This window comes from Phlebotomus papatasi, chromosome 1, assembly GCF_024763615.1.
Source record: "Phlebotomus papatasi isolate M1 chromosome 1, Ppap_2.1, whole genome shotgun sequence".
In the NCBI taxonomy this organism is placed as follows: domain Eukaryota; kingdom Metazoa; phylum Arthropoda; class Insecta; order Diptera; family Psychodidae; genus Phlebotomus; species Phlebotomus papatasi.
Genome location: NC_077222.1, coordinates 82,144,907 through 82,162,586, shown reverse-complemented (window position 1 = coordinate 82,162,586; position 17,680 = coordinate 82,144,907). Strand labels below are relative to the sequence as shown.

The 17,680-nt window shown below is 36.2% G+C and overlaps 3 protein-coding genes across 4 annotated transcripts in view; 1 reads left to right on the top strand and 2 right to left on the bottom strand.

Moving 5' to 3' along the window:
• Window positions 1–1,497: 1,497 nt before the first annotated feature.
• LOC129810371 (TGF-beta-activated kinase 1 and MAP3K7-binding protein 1-like) lies at window positions 1,498–3,768 on the bottom strand. The gene is made up of 2 exons (XM_055860797.1): window positions 3,486–3,768; window positions 1,498–3,422 (listed from the first exon to the last, which is right to left on the bottom strand). Exons 1-2 carry the CDS (start codon window positions 3,659–3,661, stop codon window positions 2,201–2,203), a joined length of 1,398 nt encoding a protein of 465 aa, XP_055716772.1. The 5' UTR covers window positions 3,662–3,768; the 3' UTR covers window positions 1,498–2,200.
• A 255-nt stretch (window positions 3,769–4,023) lies between these two features.
• The window catches only part of LOC129810370 (BTB/POZ domain-containing protein 7), a 30,426-nt gene continuing 16,769 nt past the window's right edge, over window positions 4,024–17,680 (top strand). For both annotated transcript variants that reach the window (XM_055860796.1, XM_055860795.1), the window contains exons 1-3: window positions 4,024–4,386; window positions 15,879–16,622; window positions 16,694–17,321. In XM_055860796.1, the coding sequence (XP_055716771.1) occupies window positions 15,895–16,622; window positions 16,694–17,321 (1,356 nt within the window). In that variant the 5' untranslated portion in view covers window positions 4,024–4,386; window positions 15,879–15,894. The remainder of the gene's footprint in view (window positions 4,387–15,878; window positions 16,623–16,693; window positions 17,322–17,680) is intronic.
• On the bottom strand, window positions 11,541–12,764 carry LOC129806835 (uncharacterized). Its single transcript, XM_055855667.1, has one exon. It carries the CDS (start codon window positions 12,762–12,764, stop codon window positions 11,541–11,543), a length of 1,224 nt encoding a protein of 407 aa, XP_055711642.1.

Sequence of the window (17,680 nt, the reverse complement as noted above, 5' to 3'; positions counted from 1 at the left end):
GTTATCGACTTTTGTGTCGGGTTCTGCCAAAACTGTTATCCTCAGTCCTCATCGTGTTCCAAATCATATAGTCGGGACAAGAACGCACTTGATTTTTTTTCTTGATTTTTTCTCTTTAATTCTTCACGACGTTTCGAGGATGGATGCCCTCTTCATCAGGTTTCGAGTGTGGAGAAAAAATCACGTACAGGTGGGAAAATCTGCTGCTGCACTGCACTTGGACTGTGGACGACCATCTAATCGACTGTATCAATATCAATCCATTGGATGGTGAATTTCAGAGTGACGATTTGTAAAAAAGTCCAAGTGCAGTGCAGCAGCAGATTTTTCTACCTGTAGGGGAAAGTACTCCCCCTTCGAAAATTCATGCCTTCGAATAATGTGAATTTTCTTTTATTTTCCTAAGAGTATTTCACAGTTCTGTCAAATATTAGTTAGCTTTTTATCAATTGCGGTTATTTTGTGTAAATCTCTTAGGAAAATTAAAAGAAATTCACATTATTCGAAGGCATGAACATTCGAAGGGAGAGTACTTTCCCCTAGATGATTTTTTCTCTACATTCGAAACTTGATGAAGAGGACATTCATCTTCGAAACGCCGTGAAGAATTAAGGCGTCTACACATTGGGAGCAATTCTCGTCAAAAATTGCGTTTTTGACAGAAATTTGACGTTTCCCCCTACAACGCTGCAGGGAATTTCCTTCAAAAAAGCAATTTTTGACAAAAATTGCTCCCAATGTGTAGAGGCCATTAAAGAGAACAAATCAAGACTCTGGTCTATTTTTCTGTTCACTAAGGTGTCTACACATTGGAGCTGATTTCATCAAAAATGATTTCAAGAATTATTGAAAGAAAAATTCCTATTTTTGAAGGAATTTTAGAAGAAAAATGCCTCCACATTTGGGTTTATTTTCCATCAAAAAATCTTGACAGATTGCTATCATTCCCAAGTCTCTTGCTCTTGTAATTACTTTTCATGAAAATTTGTTATTTCTCTGTTGAAAAAAAAAGCGAGAAAAATGTTTGTGGAAGTTCCTTGGGATAGTATTTAGTGAATTTATGTAGAAAATTTCCCAAAAATGCGAAGGAAGAGTGTTTTTCTGGAAATGTCGTTCCCAGTGGAATCCAACCCAGACTTTGAAGGAACATTTCCTCTGATTTTTCTCTAGATATTGACGGAAATCATTGCAACTGTGTATTCCTGAGGTGTTCTTCAGTACAGTGCAGTGGCTTTGTACACTGATGCATTAACTTCTGGCAATTTCTAGAGAAAAATTAGAGGAAGTGTTCCTTTAAATCGGATTTCACTAGGAACAACATCTCCAAAACAAAAAAACACTCTTCTTTTGCATTTTTGGAAAATTTGCCATACAAATTCACTAAATACTATCCCAAGGAACTTCACCACACGCTTTTCTCACTATTTCCGTCAGAAAACAACAAATTTTCATGAGAAACTATCTTGAATTGTAATGGTTTCCTTCTTCTTCTTCTTCTGTTTTATGTAAGGCTGTCGGACTCACTCGGGTCCATATAGCCAAATGGTTTCCTTCAAGAATTCTGTCAAAAATGACTTTGATGAAATTAGTTCCAATGTGTAGAGGGTAATTTCCTTCAAACATTTTTGATGGAAATTACCTTGAATTGGATATGATTTTTGAAAGAAATTGCCTACACATTAGACAAATTTTCTTCAAAAACTCATTTTTTTGTGAAACATTCATACCAATGTGTGGGCAGATTTTTTGATGCAGGCTTCTTGAAGCTCATTTTTGACAGAAATTTCTCATAATGTGTAGACACCTGACTAAAAATTTCTCCGAAAGGTTAAGGAGGAAGATTTTCGCTTTTCAGTTTTCATGACATGAAGGTGCTTTTTTAAAGAGTAAAATTTTAAGGTGAAAAATTTTGTTGACAATTTTCACATTAATTATGAAGCTAATTCGCTCAAATTAGCTGTAGTTCTTCCTATTTTATCGTGATTCTTTATAAATGAGCGCTTTTTGTGGAATTTACAAAGGCTTTGACGCCCAAATCTATCGATAAACCGGATGACATTTCGCCCCAAATGCCCAATTGAGAGAGAGTCTACTGTAGTTGGGCAAGTCGAATAATAGAAATGACTTGTATGATATGATTAAAGCAAGTTTGGTTGCAAATTCCATGAAGAACCCTGTAACTATTTTTGGCTTATTGAATCTAATCAAAATCAATACCTGGCGGCAGCGTTCCATTCTTTTTTGCTTCTTCCACGTTTCTGTAGTACTCGGAGAAATCCACATAGGGAGAAATCTTCTCTTGCTCCCTTCGGTACCGACTGCCCTGATTGGTGTCCGAGTACGAAGACGTTGAGCTGTTGGTGTTGATGTATTGGGAGGTATTTGTACTGGACAGAGTGTTATCGGTGAAGATGATAGAATTATTGGCAGAATGCTCCCTGACCACGGAATTGAATCGAACAGCACCTCTCTTGTTAAACTTTGGCATGACAAAATTGAAATTCCTTATCAGAATGGTGATGTCGTCACGTCGTGTGAAGGGCAATGGAGTTTCTCCGCTGCCACGCTCCTGGACATGTTCCATGTACAAATCATGGTGAAATTGTACAATTTTATGGACAACGGACTGAGCCACTCCGGCCATTGTGGACTGTGTCCGGAATTGCTCAACTGCCATTTGGATCATCTCCTTGTTCACCTGACTCACTTCCGTTGAGAAGATCTCCTGGAGCGTCTTGCACAGTCCACCGGACATTAGAATGAGAAAACTGCAAGTGTCATCTACAGGGATGGCTCCTACGATTTCCGGCTGAGATATTACGGGTTCGGCAGAGGCTCCTGAGAGAAAATCGCAATCTCGGTAGCCGGACTTATTCATGTAACTTCCAATGCATCGAGTACAGCTGAGTGGAGCCTGCCGCAATGCCTGTGTATCCAATCCCAGCTGGCAGAGCCTCAAAATCTCATCTTCGTTGTAGAGATTGTGATCAACACTGAGCTGAACGACTCTCAGGACATTATTTGCGTCATTTTTGCAGAGCAAAGCCCGGCAATTCCCAATGTTGGCAATGTAGAGCTTCTTGTGGCAGATCAGTGCAATCACAACACTAGTTCCCACTGACAACTCTTCGTTGATCTGCTTCAGTTCATCCAAGATATTCTTGTACTTCTGTGATATCTCATACTGACTGATTCCTTCGGGAATTTCATACTGCCTGAAGGCTTTCTTCGCCAACAGTGAATCTATCGTCTCCAGGTATGTCTTCTCTACAGTTATAAAGGTTTGTCTGAGGACTTCTTTGACTTCTTCCTCATTGGACTTGCCACTGATGCCACCAAAAGCTATCTCTGCTGCAATTCTCTGAATGGCCAAATGGGCTACCTTTGACCCATTGTGTCCTGAGCAGATGGCATACAGAGACCTGGGAAATAAAATCTCCTCAATAAAAAGGATCTCTTGAGAGCAAATTCCTGGTTGGACTTACGTATTCTCATCCACTTTTATGTGAAAGCTCCTGTCGCGAAATTTAAAGGAAGCCTCATTGTTTCTTGCACCATCTTCTCGGTACTGCTGATTTGTCGCGAATCCTGCACCCGTTTGGGCACACACCTGAAGATCATCTGTCCACAATTTACTCTCTGAATCCAAATGGTCAGGCATTTGCACGGGAAAAGATGCAAAAATCTTATGTAAACACTGTTTGTTTTTATTTTGCAGGTGCTTTCTCCCTTTCCAGCCTCCACTGAATTTCGAATCAGCTGTTTTCGAAATTTCTCCATTCGGCTACTCTCGGCCATCTTCGATAAATATCGTTTTGAGTGGAAATCCAAGGTGTTTCTGATTTTAGAGATATTTGTTTCGTGAAAAATCATTAAATGCAATTCGAGTATGTCTAAATGTCGGAAAATCTACTGAAAATCTAGGAAAATTGTTTATTTTCTTTTAATTGGTTGTTTGCCGAAGGCGGCACGAAGTTTACTCATTGCAGTGCCTCTGGCGGATTTATTGGGAAACTTCCCACCAGTTTCTTTCCCATCCGCACCGTCAGAGGCGTTTTGTTTAAGGTTGTCGCGAGTTCTGTGCGAAGATTTTCTGGAAAAAGGCAGTTTTCCCTGATCCCTTTGTGAAAATTCTAATTGTGACTGTACACTGATTCAGTGGATAGTGCTATATGGGTAAAAGTGTTGCTAATAAGCTGGAAAATCTGCTGGGAAAGTGGCCCCAATCAAGTTGAAAAAGTGACAGTGCAGTAAACATGGCTGACAGTCTGTGAATTGGGATTTGTTTGCTTTGACCAAGAAGAAAATATTTCATGAAAATGCAGACATTCTCCAGACGGCGGGAAGTGAAATTGTTGTGATTTGAAAGGATAAAAATGACTACAGGTAATGGATGGATGCAAAATAGGACATTTTATGAGAGTCTGGCAGATGTTTGTCGTTTGGTTTTCGAGGAAAAGCACTTAAGTGAGATAGACTCCAAAAGGGGTGAGAGAAAGTGAGGAAATTCCTGGTAAATTCCAACAATACGGCAAGTTGATTCAATGCTACTTGATGGTCATGCATTGCGGAAGTGTCCATTTCCACGGTAAATCATGGGAAATACCAGTGATTAGGATTTCTAATGAGAAAATCCCTCTTTGCCTGGATCGATAATCTCTGCTTACGTCAAAAGGAGTCCCAAAGAATCTCCTTAAAGTTCAAAAGTCAGATGATTAGAAAACTCTCTTTTCTGTATCCCACATTCCCTTTGATGTCAGACGAATATCTCAGCAAAAGGGTTTTGGTATTTTCCCCATAATAATCCCTTTCTGTGGGGATATCCCATCTCTTGGTTGTTAAATCTCAGCAAAGGTGGCCAGACACAGAATGATTAAAATCTTTCAAGGATATTTAATACTCCCTGTCTGCATCACAGAGTAATCCAATATCCCCAAAAGAGAAATGCAATTTTTATTTTATTAATCAGCAGATTTCTCCAAGTTATTCAACTCTGGCGTTTTTCACGCTCATTTAACATTCAACAATCTCACTGTATTTCTGCAATTTTTATTCTGCAATGTCGTTTTTGCTTCTGCTCAAATTCTTGTTCACTTCCAGTGTGTACATTCGACAAAAAAAGTCAATTAATCGAATGAGTCTCACATTTATGTAGCGTATATAAATCAATAAATTTCCCTCATTGATAAACCGATAAATTCGTCTGAGGGCATTGAGGGCCTTTTCAGGCATCAAATGATATCTTTCTATGTGATGTAATTGTTACAATGCGCAATTGATATTTTCGATATTTTGGTATCTAATAGTTCAAATACAATTGAATAACTCAGGGTTATCACAGTGTTGTGTTCTTGTCCTATTCTTAGGCATAAATAAATAAAAAAAAAAATCAAGAAATGTATTTACATAAAGAAAGTGAGGAAGGGTTGATTGAGAACGTGATGAAAAGACTGAATTCGTAACACATTGTACACAAGATAACTATAGATTAAATAAAAACATTTGTTTGCAGTAAATTTAGTTAAATTTTAACTTTTTTCAAATAATTTGTGGAATTTACTATTAAAATATCTTGATTTAGATATAGGACAAGGTGGGGCAACTTTGCGCTGTAAAGTTACATTAATAGGGTAGAGTCAGCCCTTTTCTCCATGTAAGAACTTTTTGGCCACCTAAGATAAAACAACTAATTTAAGGAATTTAATAATAAATGGTACTTCTACACTCATAATATGCTCTATTCTAATATTTTAATGGGTTATCACGTCTCTTAATTATTTAAAATTCATTTTAAAATAAGTGGCGAAAAGTACTGAAACAAGAACAATTGGCGAAAATGCAAATTTTTCAATGAGATTCACTAAAATTCTCGAAAAGTATCGTAGATATTTATATAGATGTTGATTCAAAGTATCGTTATACAATAATTCATTTTAGTCTGACAAAAATTTTACACATAAGGAGGCCGTAAAAGCCCAAGGGTGGCGAAAAGTACTGACTCTACCCTAATACTAATTTTTCGCATTTTTGTAAAGAAAGCTGGTTCGTAGGGGAATTCTGTAACAGTACGACAATGTCATATGACAAATTTAAATATTTTTATTGAGTAAACTCGGGAAAACTATTCAAAAATGCGATTCATATGAATCACTCATAGCTTCATAAAGCTCCTTGTAATGACGATTTAATGTTCACCGGTATTTAATATTGTCTTGTTCCTGGATTTAACTCCGGCAATTTGTTATATGACATTGTCATATGTTAGAGAATTCCCATACTGGCTATAATTTAATTTAGATCCACAATTGTTTTGTATATCTAAATTAGATTATGTTAATGTCCGGTTTAACCAAAACAGCCACACCTCCTCCTGTCTAATAAACTCTGTATGAAAATATTTATTATTCGTTAATTATGAAAATTATGGGTTATAATGGAAAGACCACAAAAATGTAAGAAAATCAAGGTTATCAACAATGTACTTTTTATTTTTAATTATTGCTTTTTCTTTCAAAAAGTTAAAGATAAAAAAAAAACACATTTGGTTAGCAAAAAGATCAAAATAGTCAGTTAAAAGATCTATTTTATTCGTATATGTGAAAAATCCCTTTTTGTTCATAAACCCTTTTGAACCAAATTGACAATACCCAAGGGATTCACATTCAGAACTTCTCAAAAGATATTTCAATTTTTTGTTTGTATTAAAATTTATGATTCTCATTTTACTTATATGCGAATTTAGTACAGAAAATTTTCAGTATTTTTTGAAAAAGCGTATTATTTATATAAAAGGATATTTTGAACCCTAATATAAGTTTATTTATAATTCTTTTAAAGCTCTTGCTCTGTCCTATTTCATGTGAAAAGCCTAAATAAGACAAATACAGAAGTAGCAATTTTTCATTAATAAAGTAGACACTCTCTCAATTGGACGTTTAGGGCAAAATCTCATCCGCTTTATTCAGAAATTAGATCGTGAAATTGTTTGAAATCCAAGGATATTTTTTTTTATCTTCATAACCGATATTGAATTTACATATTCATAATCACACGAAAAAGTCATCAATGATAAGGAATTGCAATAAAACTAAGGGAACTTAAAGTAAATTTTTATGCATTAGCCACCCGAATAAGAAAGTGTTCTTGGTACTCTAAATCAGCTATTTTATTTATAGGGACTAGGATAATCGCCATAAAACAATCAGTAAAGTGATTTTTAATAATTAAATTAATTCATTTAGGGGGTCCGTGGTGCATTTGGTAAGAGCGTTCGGCACTTGAGCACTTGGCTCTTATGACCCCTGACTCCACCGGCAAAGTTGTGAGTTCGAGTCCCACCCGGTTTAAATGCATAAAGCGTCTCAAAAGATATATTTCTCATGTTCATGCTAAAGGGAATAAAAAAGCCAGGTAGATTAAAATCAATAAATAAATAATAAAGTATATATTTCAAGAAAATTTACACAGGGGCCGTAGCCATGAAGTGTATAATACTTTACAAATAATAATATTGTGTTGCTTAAAAACTATTCAATTTGGGATATTTTCCACTAAATTCAGTCAAATTTACCCAAAAGGGTAGTAGGAACAATTACTTAATTACAAATTATAGAAAAAAAATACTAAATAGCATCATAAATTCCAATGTGTCTTAGAAAACTTAAAATACTATCACAATTTTTATAGTTCAAATATTGTCTTGCTTGAGTGTATTTAGGACACTCAGCAAAAATATGAATTACTGAGATCTGTACATTACATGTATCACAAATGGGAGGCGGATCCTTCGACATTAGAAAACCATGTGTTAATTTAGTGTGACCAATTAAAACTCTATTTAAAACTACTCTGTCTCTTCTAGTGTATTTAAGGCTACTGCTTTGAAATAATTGAATATTAAATCCCAATTTTGCTAGGCCGTCACTTTGATAAATTCTACTCCAGGATTCTGAAGCCATTTCTCTAGAATTACGTTGAATTAAATTTACCAAGTCAATCGAATAATGCGACTGATCATCGATTCCTTCTCTCAACGTAGCAGTTTTAGCCAAGCTATCTACTATTTCGTTCCCATCAATACCCACATGACTGGGAATCCACATGAGTTTGAGATTAGGATAGTGCTGAATGAGGCGATCTCTAATTTTGGTGACTGTAGGATACGAATTTTCAAGATTTGAAATAGCTTGGAGTACTGACATACTGTCTGACAAAATTATCCTTTTTTCTCCATTATCCCAAGGAATATCACAACCTGTTAATATGGCCTTGGCCTCCGAAGCAAATACTGAAACAAATTCTGGAATTTTTACTTGAGACTCGGAACACAATGATTCATTTTTAACATAATACGTTGCAAACGCGACACCCGAGTCACTTTTTGAGCCATCGGTGAAGACTTTAGTGTGATCCGAAAAACGAGAGATGACTTTGTTGAATTCTTCAATATATCTAGCTGGAGAAGTTTCTGATTTTTTAAAAATTGCCAGAGAGAAATTTATCATGTTATCTCTGAAATACCAAGGGGCTTGTGTAGGAGGATCTACTGTTTTTAAGTTTGATATTGAGATATTAAATCTTTCTAAATCTTGTTTTGCTGTAATAATAAAGGGTGTAGGCTTACGGAATCTCATTGAAAATTCATATTGCGACCTTATTAAATCTCTGTCATAACTTACACTCTTCGTGAAGTATTTGACATTGATTCTTGAACGTCTGATGTCCAATGGGGTAAAGTTTGAAATTGCCATAATACTATTTATTGGGGATGATCTAAAGGCGCCTGTTGAAGCTCTAAGTGCTGCATTTAAAATTGGATTTAACTTATTTAAATTGCTAGTGTTCGTTGTACTAACTGCTGTGCTGCAATATTCAATACGACTACAGATCAAAGCATTTACAATGTTCAAAAGCTGCTCTTGGTTAGAACCCCATTCCTGACTAGAAATATTTCTAACTAAATTTAAATTTTTGGTGAGACTGTTCTTAACTTTATCTAAATGCTTATTAAACAAAAGCTTTCTATCAAATTGAATACCTAAGATCCTTATATCATCCACAAATTGGATCTGATGTCTTCCCATGAAAATATCCGGATCTTGACAAATTCGTTTGTGACAGAAATGGATAGCTTGAGTTTTTTCTGCTGAGAAGTGAAACCCGTTCAAATCGGCCCATTGCATTATGTTGTTTAGGGCATTTTGGATATTTAAGATTAAACAGTCGTAATCTGGATGTGAAGAAAACATTATTATATCGTCAGCATATAATAGGAACTCAATTCCCGGGGTTTTATCAAATTCTTTTGTAACACTATTGATTGCTATCAAGAAAAGAGTTACAGATAGTGAACTGCCTTGTGGGACACCATTTGTTAAAATGTGAATGTCAGAGACTTGATTACCAATTAAAACCTGAATTTTTCTATTTTGCATAAAATTGTCAATTAAAGATATTAAACTGCCATTTAAACCCCATTCATGAAGTTGTTTTAAGACTATTACCCGCCATACTTTTTCATAAGCTTTTGAAATATCTAGTGAAACAGCTATAGTATGATTACCTTCTTGTCGGTTTACTGCAATGTAATTTAGTAAAAATGTAACATTATCATTAGTGCTTCTAGAGTTCCTAAAGCCGTACTGCCTTTCAGACAACTTGTTGTTAGATTCTAACCACCAGTTTAATCTCATAGCTATCATTTTTTCAAAAATTTTGCTAGAACAATTGAGCAGGGATATTGGTCTATAACTTTCCACAGATAACGGATCTTTGTCTGGTTTAAGAATGGGAACTACACTAGCCATCTTCCATACTTCGGGAAACACTCCACTTTCCAATATTCTATTATAAATAGCTAGCAGACTTGTTTTAGAAGATAACTCTAAATTCTTCAACATATTGTAAGTAAGAGTGTCTGGACCCGGAGATTTTCCTTTCGCTTTTCTCATACAAGTGTTCATTTCATTTAGTGAAAAAGGAACATCAAGCATTGATAATTCAGGAGGTTCATTACTTATTTGAATAAGTGATGTCTCCAAATAATTTTTTCTATTCATACTGGGAGAATCAATAGGGTCATCTTTAGAGTTATTCTGAAAATAATTGGCCAGCGAGTTTCCAATCTCCGTTGGCGTGGTAACAATGTTGTTACCAGACTTTATTTGATTGATAATCTGCGTCTTATGTGTCCCCCTAATTCGATTAATTTTATGCCACATATCCCCAGAAGTTGTATTAACATCAATTGTTCGAACGTAATCTTGCCATGTTTTCTTTTTGGCTTCTAGGCACTGCTTTTTAAGTTCGGCTTTAAGAGCTCTGTAATTCCTGTCATTTTCTTCGGTTAAATTTTTACAAGCTTTTTTGTAGGCCTTTTTACATTCTTTAGAAAGGGAAGCTATACTATCATTCCACCAGGCTTTTTGTTTGACTTTAGGGACTGCACTAGTTTTAGGAACCATTTCATTAGCAACGTTTTGTACTGTTTCAGTGAATTTGTCTATGGCATTATCTAAATCTAAATATTCTAGTGAAGGAAGGGTTTCTTCAACCCTCCTACCAAATTTAATCCAGTCTACATCTTTTTCTTTCCATCTTTGACGTCTGTAAGTATCAGGTCCCGCATTAATTTCAGTAATCTTAATCGGAAAGTGATCACTGGAGTGGTATGAGTCTAAAACGTCCCAATCAAATGTATGAAGAATTTGTGAGCTGCATAATGCTAAGTCTATCGCTGATAAAGTTCTGAAACCAGGGTGGAAATAAGTGTTTTTTCCCTTATTTAGGTATACTAGTTCATTATTTAAAAGAAAATTTTCTATTGTCCTTCCTCTTGAACATGTTCGCACGGATCCCCAAATCTGATTGTGAGCGTTAAAGTCTCCAACTATGAGTTTGGGAGAAGGAATCTGATCCGACAGCATTTGAAGTTCCGAAGGCTCAACCCTCATATTAGGTTTTAAATAAAGGGAACAAACAGATAATTCTCTGCCTTTATATACAGTTCTTATAGCTACAGCATCAAGAGGAGAATTTAAATTAATCTCTGAAAACTTAATATTGGAGCGATTAGAAATACAAATAGCCACTCCACCAGAAGAATTAGAGTGTGCATTAATATTAGCAATAATTGAGTAATTTCTCAGTTTAGGAACATCATTAACTCCAAGGTGAGTTTCTTGAAGACAAATAAAATGTGGATCAAGATCACACACTAGTCTCTGAATGTCGAAGAAATTGTTATAAAAACCGTTTATATTCCATTGAATCAAAATCATCTTAAATATTTATCAAAATAAATTCAAAAATACTAATAATAATCAAATGACTTTCTAGTGTGTGATTTCTCTTGAAATACTTACATTCATGCCAAAATGGACCAGACCAGACACAGAACCACACGCCCCAAACCCAACCACCGCTGTACACCCACAAAGAGCATTCGAAGAATACACTAAATGGGCACACAAACGGAGCCAGGCGCAAGCCCTGCAGTCCCATGTCCAGTCCGGCCCACCCTAGCACAAACACTATCAATACTAATTTAAAGTATCTAAAGCATCCTTAATGACGGTTCCAATTGTTCCTGACGATGGAAGTTGTGGGCTGCTACCGGTGCTGTTGTCAGCACCCAAAAAGGTGTTTCCAGAAGAAACACCAGGCGCCTGCGGATGTCCTTGTTGGGTTTCCGCAGAAGAGTTTTCCTCCGTGTCCATTCTGTCCTGTCTCAGGGACTCCAAGAACCCAGTTGAGGGCAAACCGACGCCATTTCTTTCATCTCCTTCATTGCACTGTGCTTCATAACCCGGGAATACTGTTTTCTTTGACGCTTGAATTTGTCTCAGCATCTTGGAAGCCTTAGAACGGGCAACCACTTCAGCAAAAGATTTATCCAATCCACGAGACCTCATATACTCCTGCTTTGCCGCGAAGTATGACATCTTTTGCGTCACCTTTATCCTCATTATTGCAAATTCTTGCTTGAAGATGGGGCACTTCCTCGACCAAGAAAGATGATCTTCCCCACAATTTGCGCAGAAATGGGGATTTTTACATTCACCCTCGTGCTCATCGTACAGACAGCGTCCACATAACTTCTTATGGAGTCGGCATTTGTCAACAAAATGTCCATATTTTTGACATTTGAAACACCTCATGGGATTTGGCACGTACACCTTCACTTTGAGGGGATAGTAAAAGGCGTCAATTGACTCAGGCAGTTGAGGAGAGTCAAAAACCACAATGAAAGATCCCGTATCAATCATTTTTCCTTTTTCAGCCTTCCTTTTAATAGCTGTCACGTCCGAAATGTTGAACGCCTTCAGTTCCTCCTTCAGCTCCTCTATTGGCATGTGGGTCCAATCATAGCAAGCTATGATCCCCTTAGATTTGTTCATTGTCTGGTGCACAGAAACCTTCACTGATTTCCCAGCCAACAATTGCAACTTCAAGAGTGGTTCAACCTGATTTTCATTTTTGATCTCAATCAAAAGAGTCTTTCCACCCAACAAAGGCTGCAGCCGCTTAACTGTCCCAGCAATTTTTGCAATCTCTCGTTTCACTTTGAATACCGATAGAGTCTTCATGCTCTTATCGGCTTCAACTCTCTCCACTACCAGGAATTTTGGTCCATTGTTATCATCTCCTCTCCCAAAAACAAACAGGTTTCTTTCTCTCTTTCTCTCTAAAGTTGGGAAATCCTCTTCCGTGAAAGGAGTCTCCCTCACTCTCTTGCGGACAGCGCCGGCTGGCGCTCCCGCCATCCTGCTCACTCTTTTACACTTAACTGGGAGACTTTTTTTTTTATGAAATGGAAATTCCCAATTTTCTATTTTCACAATTGAAAATTCACTTTCCACTGTTCAATATGACAATGTCTTTTACTTTAGTGTCCAATTTCACTATTTCAATTGATTTTTAGAGACTTTTTCTTAATACTAATTGATTATTTCACAGAGCTTTGCGCAAATCAGACTGCTCACGCTCGTGATGAACTGTAGACTCAAATAATAAAGTAATTCAACCATTCCTTGGATTAATTTATAGAAGACTATGAAAATCAATTTTACCTTGGATTTCCCTAAAGCGGTCTTTGGACTAGATGTGTAAAACCTGTTCTCAAAGGTCTGAAAATTCTATATGAGAATCAATTTTATTGATTTTTCAGAATGTAATATATCATTTGCTTTTAATCTTTTAATACTTATAAGGCTATGGTCCGAATAGACTCGAATCTATTATGGGTCTTATGCTCTAGACAGACTTACGGCTTAAGCCGAGAGAGGGTTTAGTAGGAAACTGATAGAAATGTAGACTAATCATTATTTTTTTATTATAATTACGTTAAGTCCTTTAAATGAAGCCCGTATAATGTGTTGGACACACATAGCCAAAGCTCATTACACATTACAAACACGGCTTAGCATTCACTGGCATTTATTAAACATCATTTTTGGGAGTTTTTATTACGATATTTCCATTAAAATACATTAATACTCCTTTAGAAATGAAGTTTCCTGTTAATTTACTTTACAAATTACATATTATTATAATTAAGAAAAAGAATTATTCACTAATTATTCTTCAGTTGCGAGTGTGTCCAGTGCATAAACCTTATGTGCCGAACACACCTGCGACCTAACCCGAGAAACGGTTTAACGTAATTATAATTAAAATAATGATTAAACTACATTCCCACTGAGCCGTCACTAGACTTTAGCCAAATATGTCTAGTAAGTATGTCTAGAACATTTTAAGGCCTAAGTACAGGCTGGTTGATCCTCGGGAATATTTGGCTTGTAAAATTTGACAGTAAAGAATTTATCCTAAACTACAATATACTGAGGGCTTACATAAATTTTGTTTACCTAATCCTTTATTTCCAAATTTTACAGACTATATATTCTCGAAGATCAGCCTGAGGAGTATTGGGCTCTTCGGTCTGACACCCATATAACAGTCTGAGGTTTAAGAAAAACTATCCCAGAAACATAAAATCTTTGCTTTTCTATAAATCTTAGTCAAGCGAATTGTCCATTAATGAGAATTTTTATATAATGAATATTCTTCGAGTAAACCAGCTTTCGAATATTTCAGTAGTTTAATATTTTTACTTTAGTAAACCTCTGAAAATTAGAGCATATTTTATAAAAAAAAAACATGTCTATGATGGATTTTTTAGCAATTTTATTTAAAAAGCATTTTCGAGGAAAATTGCTTCCAATGTTAAAAGAAAAAATCCATTTTAGAATAGATTAGCTTGGAATTAATTTTCTTTGTATGCTGCAATATTCGAAGGATGGGGCGTTTTAAAATAAAACATTTTCTTCTAAGTTGAAAATTTCCTTATAATGCATTAAATGTTTCGAATGTTTGGTAGTTTATAAGTTAAGTTTTAGTGATTAAAATAAGAAATACTAACTTGATTAATAAAGTTTTTAATGATTGCGATTTCCAATTTATTATAACTAAAATAAATGCATTTAGAAAAGATTTTAAATACTTTAATATTTTTTTTCTCTATAATAAAATAAGGAAAAATAAAAGTTTTGAATTCACATTACTTTCTATTATCCTTTTTTGATTTAGTACTCAGCATTACATTAGGCCTTTCTGATACTTAATTAATCTTTTAACAACTATCGGTGCGTCAGGGGTAGCATTACAAAAACTATTGGTGCATTACTGCATCAATAAAGTTTTTATTTATTTGAAATTTGCTTTAGTGTCTTTCGTATCCTCAGTTACAGCTCTATACTGACAATTTTTTCATTTTGATTTTTCATTTCGTTGTTTGAATTAATTTTGTGGGAGAGGTCATACTTAAAGAAACATTTTTTTGTACTGAATTTTCCATTTACAAAATCAAGAAAATACATTTTTAAAGTAATCTGATGAAAATAAATTTATTTTTTTAGTGATGGTATTTCATTCTACTCTGTATATATACTTTTTTTGAATTTTGAACAAGGTATTTTACAAGCAAAAATAGATTAGGATTTTTTTTATATTTTCTTACAATAAGTGATAATGAAAGATGAATAGTAGTTTTGAGTTTTTATTGGTTTTTTTATAATCCATAAATTATTACTGTAAAAACATTATCTCATTATTTTCTTTTGCATATTAAAATGTTGACTGTTACCATGTTAAGTAAATATTCCGGGTTATTATTTTCCCTCTTACCAGAAATATTACTAAAATTGTATAATTTTTCTGATAACATAAGCAATATTTATATAGTTATTCTTGTGGAGTGGTCCAAAAAAGGGAGTATGTCAGATGGGGTGTCACGCATGACCTTGATTATTTTTTCCATTTTTGGGTTAATTTTCTTTATTATTATTTTTTTGTTGATATTATTTGTTTGAGTCACACAAACTATTGTACTTCAACGACTTTAATTAGTCATATTAGGTAATAAAATAGTTTATTACTTTAAATTCACGATATATACATACCTCAAAGCATAACACTTTATCTTACTATTATTATAAGCAGCTGAGAAACTAATAAAATGGAATTAATATGTTAATTTTGTATTAAAATCTAACGTTAAATTTGTGGAAAATTATACTGTTTATTTTATGTGTTATTATTGAGGAATTCTTATGAATAGAATAATAGGTAATCTAATTCTGGGAAAATTACTTGCCTTTTCAATTGGAAAGAATCACTTTCTCTCTCCGGAAGGAAATTGTGTCTTATAATAGTGGTTATTGATTAAATTTTCATTGGATATATTGGTCGTTGGTTTGGGGTTAAAAGATGTTTTAATATGTTGAAATGAAGATAGAGGAGTTGTCGAAAGTATGATTCACTGTAAATAATGGATTGTACTGTGGGAGAATTGGGTGTATTTATGGGTGTCCTTGTAGGTCCTCCTGTGACGGTATGAGCCTGTGGGGTTGTCTCATGCCCTGCGGCTTTTTCTGGTGCGACAGTAAATCGGGGCCTCGTATGACAGATGAGAGTGGCACCATGGGAGCTACAATATCAACGACAGATTGTCCCACAAGTGGTGGCAGTGGTGCGATGGCAGCATCAGCTGGTGGTGGTGGTGCCCTATTGCGGGAGAGGCGAAAGAAAGTCACTGGTTTTGCCACATTGAGGAAGAAATTCATTCGTCGTCGACGCTCATCCAAGGCCTGTGATCATGGGCGGGTGTTGCGTGATTTTGTATCTGACTGGAGTAGCCTTGAGTTGGCGGCACTGCTGGATGAGTATGAAGCACTGGCAGCCCTCAAGGATCTATCCGTTCAGGCAGAACTGGCACGTCCGCCAGCTACAACGTTCAAGCAAGACTTGAGTGCTCTGTATGACTTTAAGCACTGCACAGATTGCGATTTGGTGTTCAGGGGAACGGTATTTCCTGTACATAGAGCTCTACTATCTGCCCGTTGTCCCTATTTTAGGGATCTCCTGGCCGGATGTCCAGGATATGGAGCTCGAATTTGTCTTGAGCTCCGATCGTCTCCTGTAGATGTTTCAATGTTCTCTTCCCTGCTTCGATACCTGTACACTGGTGATCTCTGTCCTCATGATCCCAGCATCGATGTGGGACTCCTGAGGCGCCTGGGAGAGGATTTTGGCACTCCTAATCCTTTAGAGCACGATTTAAGGTAGATTATTTGCAGATTTCTTTAGAAATGAACTCTGCAAAAAACTGAATCTTCCAATAATATTTCTATAGATATCTCTTGGAGACTGGAGACTATGCAGATGCTGCCCTTGTGTTCACAGCCGAGGGCACAGACTATCATCGGCCAGATTCAGGGAGTTCAGAGTATGGATTCCGGCCGAAGTTGGAGCTGCCGTGTCATAAGGCCATCCTTAGTGCTAGATCACCCTTCTTCCGGAATCTTATTCAGAGACGGACGCGTAACGGTGATGAACACACAGAACGTGCTCTCCATGTGCCAACACGAATTGTCCTCGATGAGACTGTCATACCCAAACGCTATGCAAGGGTACTTCTGCACGCCATCTATTTGGATACAGTGGATTTGTCGTTGATCCTGCGTGGCAGTGGTTGCGGTGGAGGTGCTTCAGGGAGCCTCGGAGAGGTACAGGCACTCACACACACCGGCAGGACACGTCCGAGTCCACTGGAGGAAGCCATGGAACTTTATCAGATTGGACGATTCCTGGAGCTGGATATTCTGGCTCAGGGATGTGAAGACTTGATTCTCGAGTGGTTGACCCTCGATACACTTCCAACGGTGCTCAAGTGGGGCAGTCAGCCTCATGGATCAGCCTGGGTCCACAGACAAGCTTGCCACTACCTCCGTGAGGAGTTTTCTGCCATTTCATGCTCTCAGGTGAGTTCTTTTGCAACGCCTCAGTATTTTACACTAACCCATTCCTTAAAATGGTATTATATATCATACGCAAATTGAGTGATTTTTGATGATTTATTTCTGGGCAATTTTTATCCGAATTGCTGTCGGGAATGGATTTTTAGTAACTTTAGTTCTTCAATTACTTGAGAAAAATAGTCCGACAGAGATGTAAATACATTTTGTTATTATTTTCTTGCTTCGCGGAAGGTCATGCAAAATTTTTGCTCAAAATGGCGGACGGAAAATACGACATCCCGTCGAATTTGTTAAAATTGGCCTCTTTTCGTTTTCCTGATTTGAATTCTAGTTCTCAATTGGTGTTCTTGGATAGTCACTCT

Coding starts and splice junctions, on each gene's coding strand:
- LOC129810371 (XM_055860797.1), bottom strand. CDS start 3,661: ATGCCTGACCATTTGGATTCAGAGAGTAAATTGTGGACAGATGATCTT. Junction 3,423..3,485: donor ATAAAAGTGGATGAGAATAC/GTAAGTCCAACC, acceptor TTTATTTCCCAG/GTCTCTGTATGCCATCTGCT.
- LOC129806835 (XM_055855667.1), bottom strand. CDS start 12,764: ATGGCGGGAGCGCCAGCCGGCGCTGTCCGCAAGAGAGTGAGGGAGACT.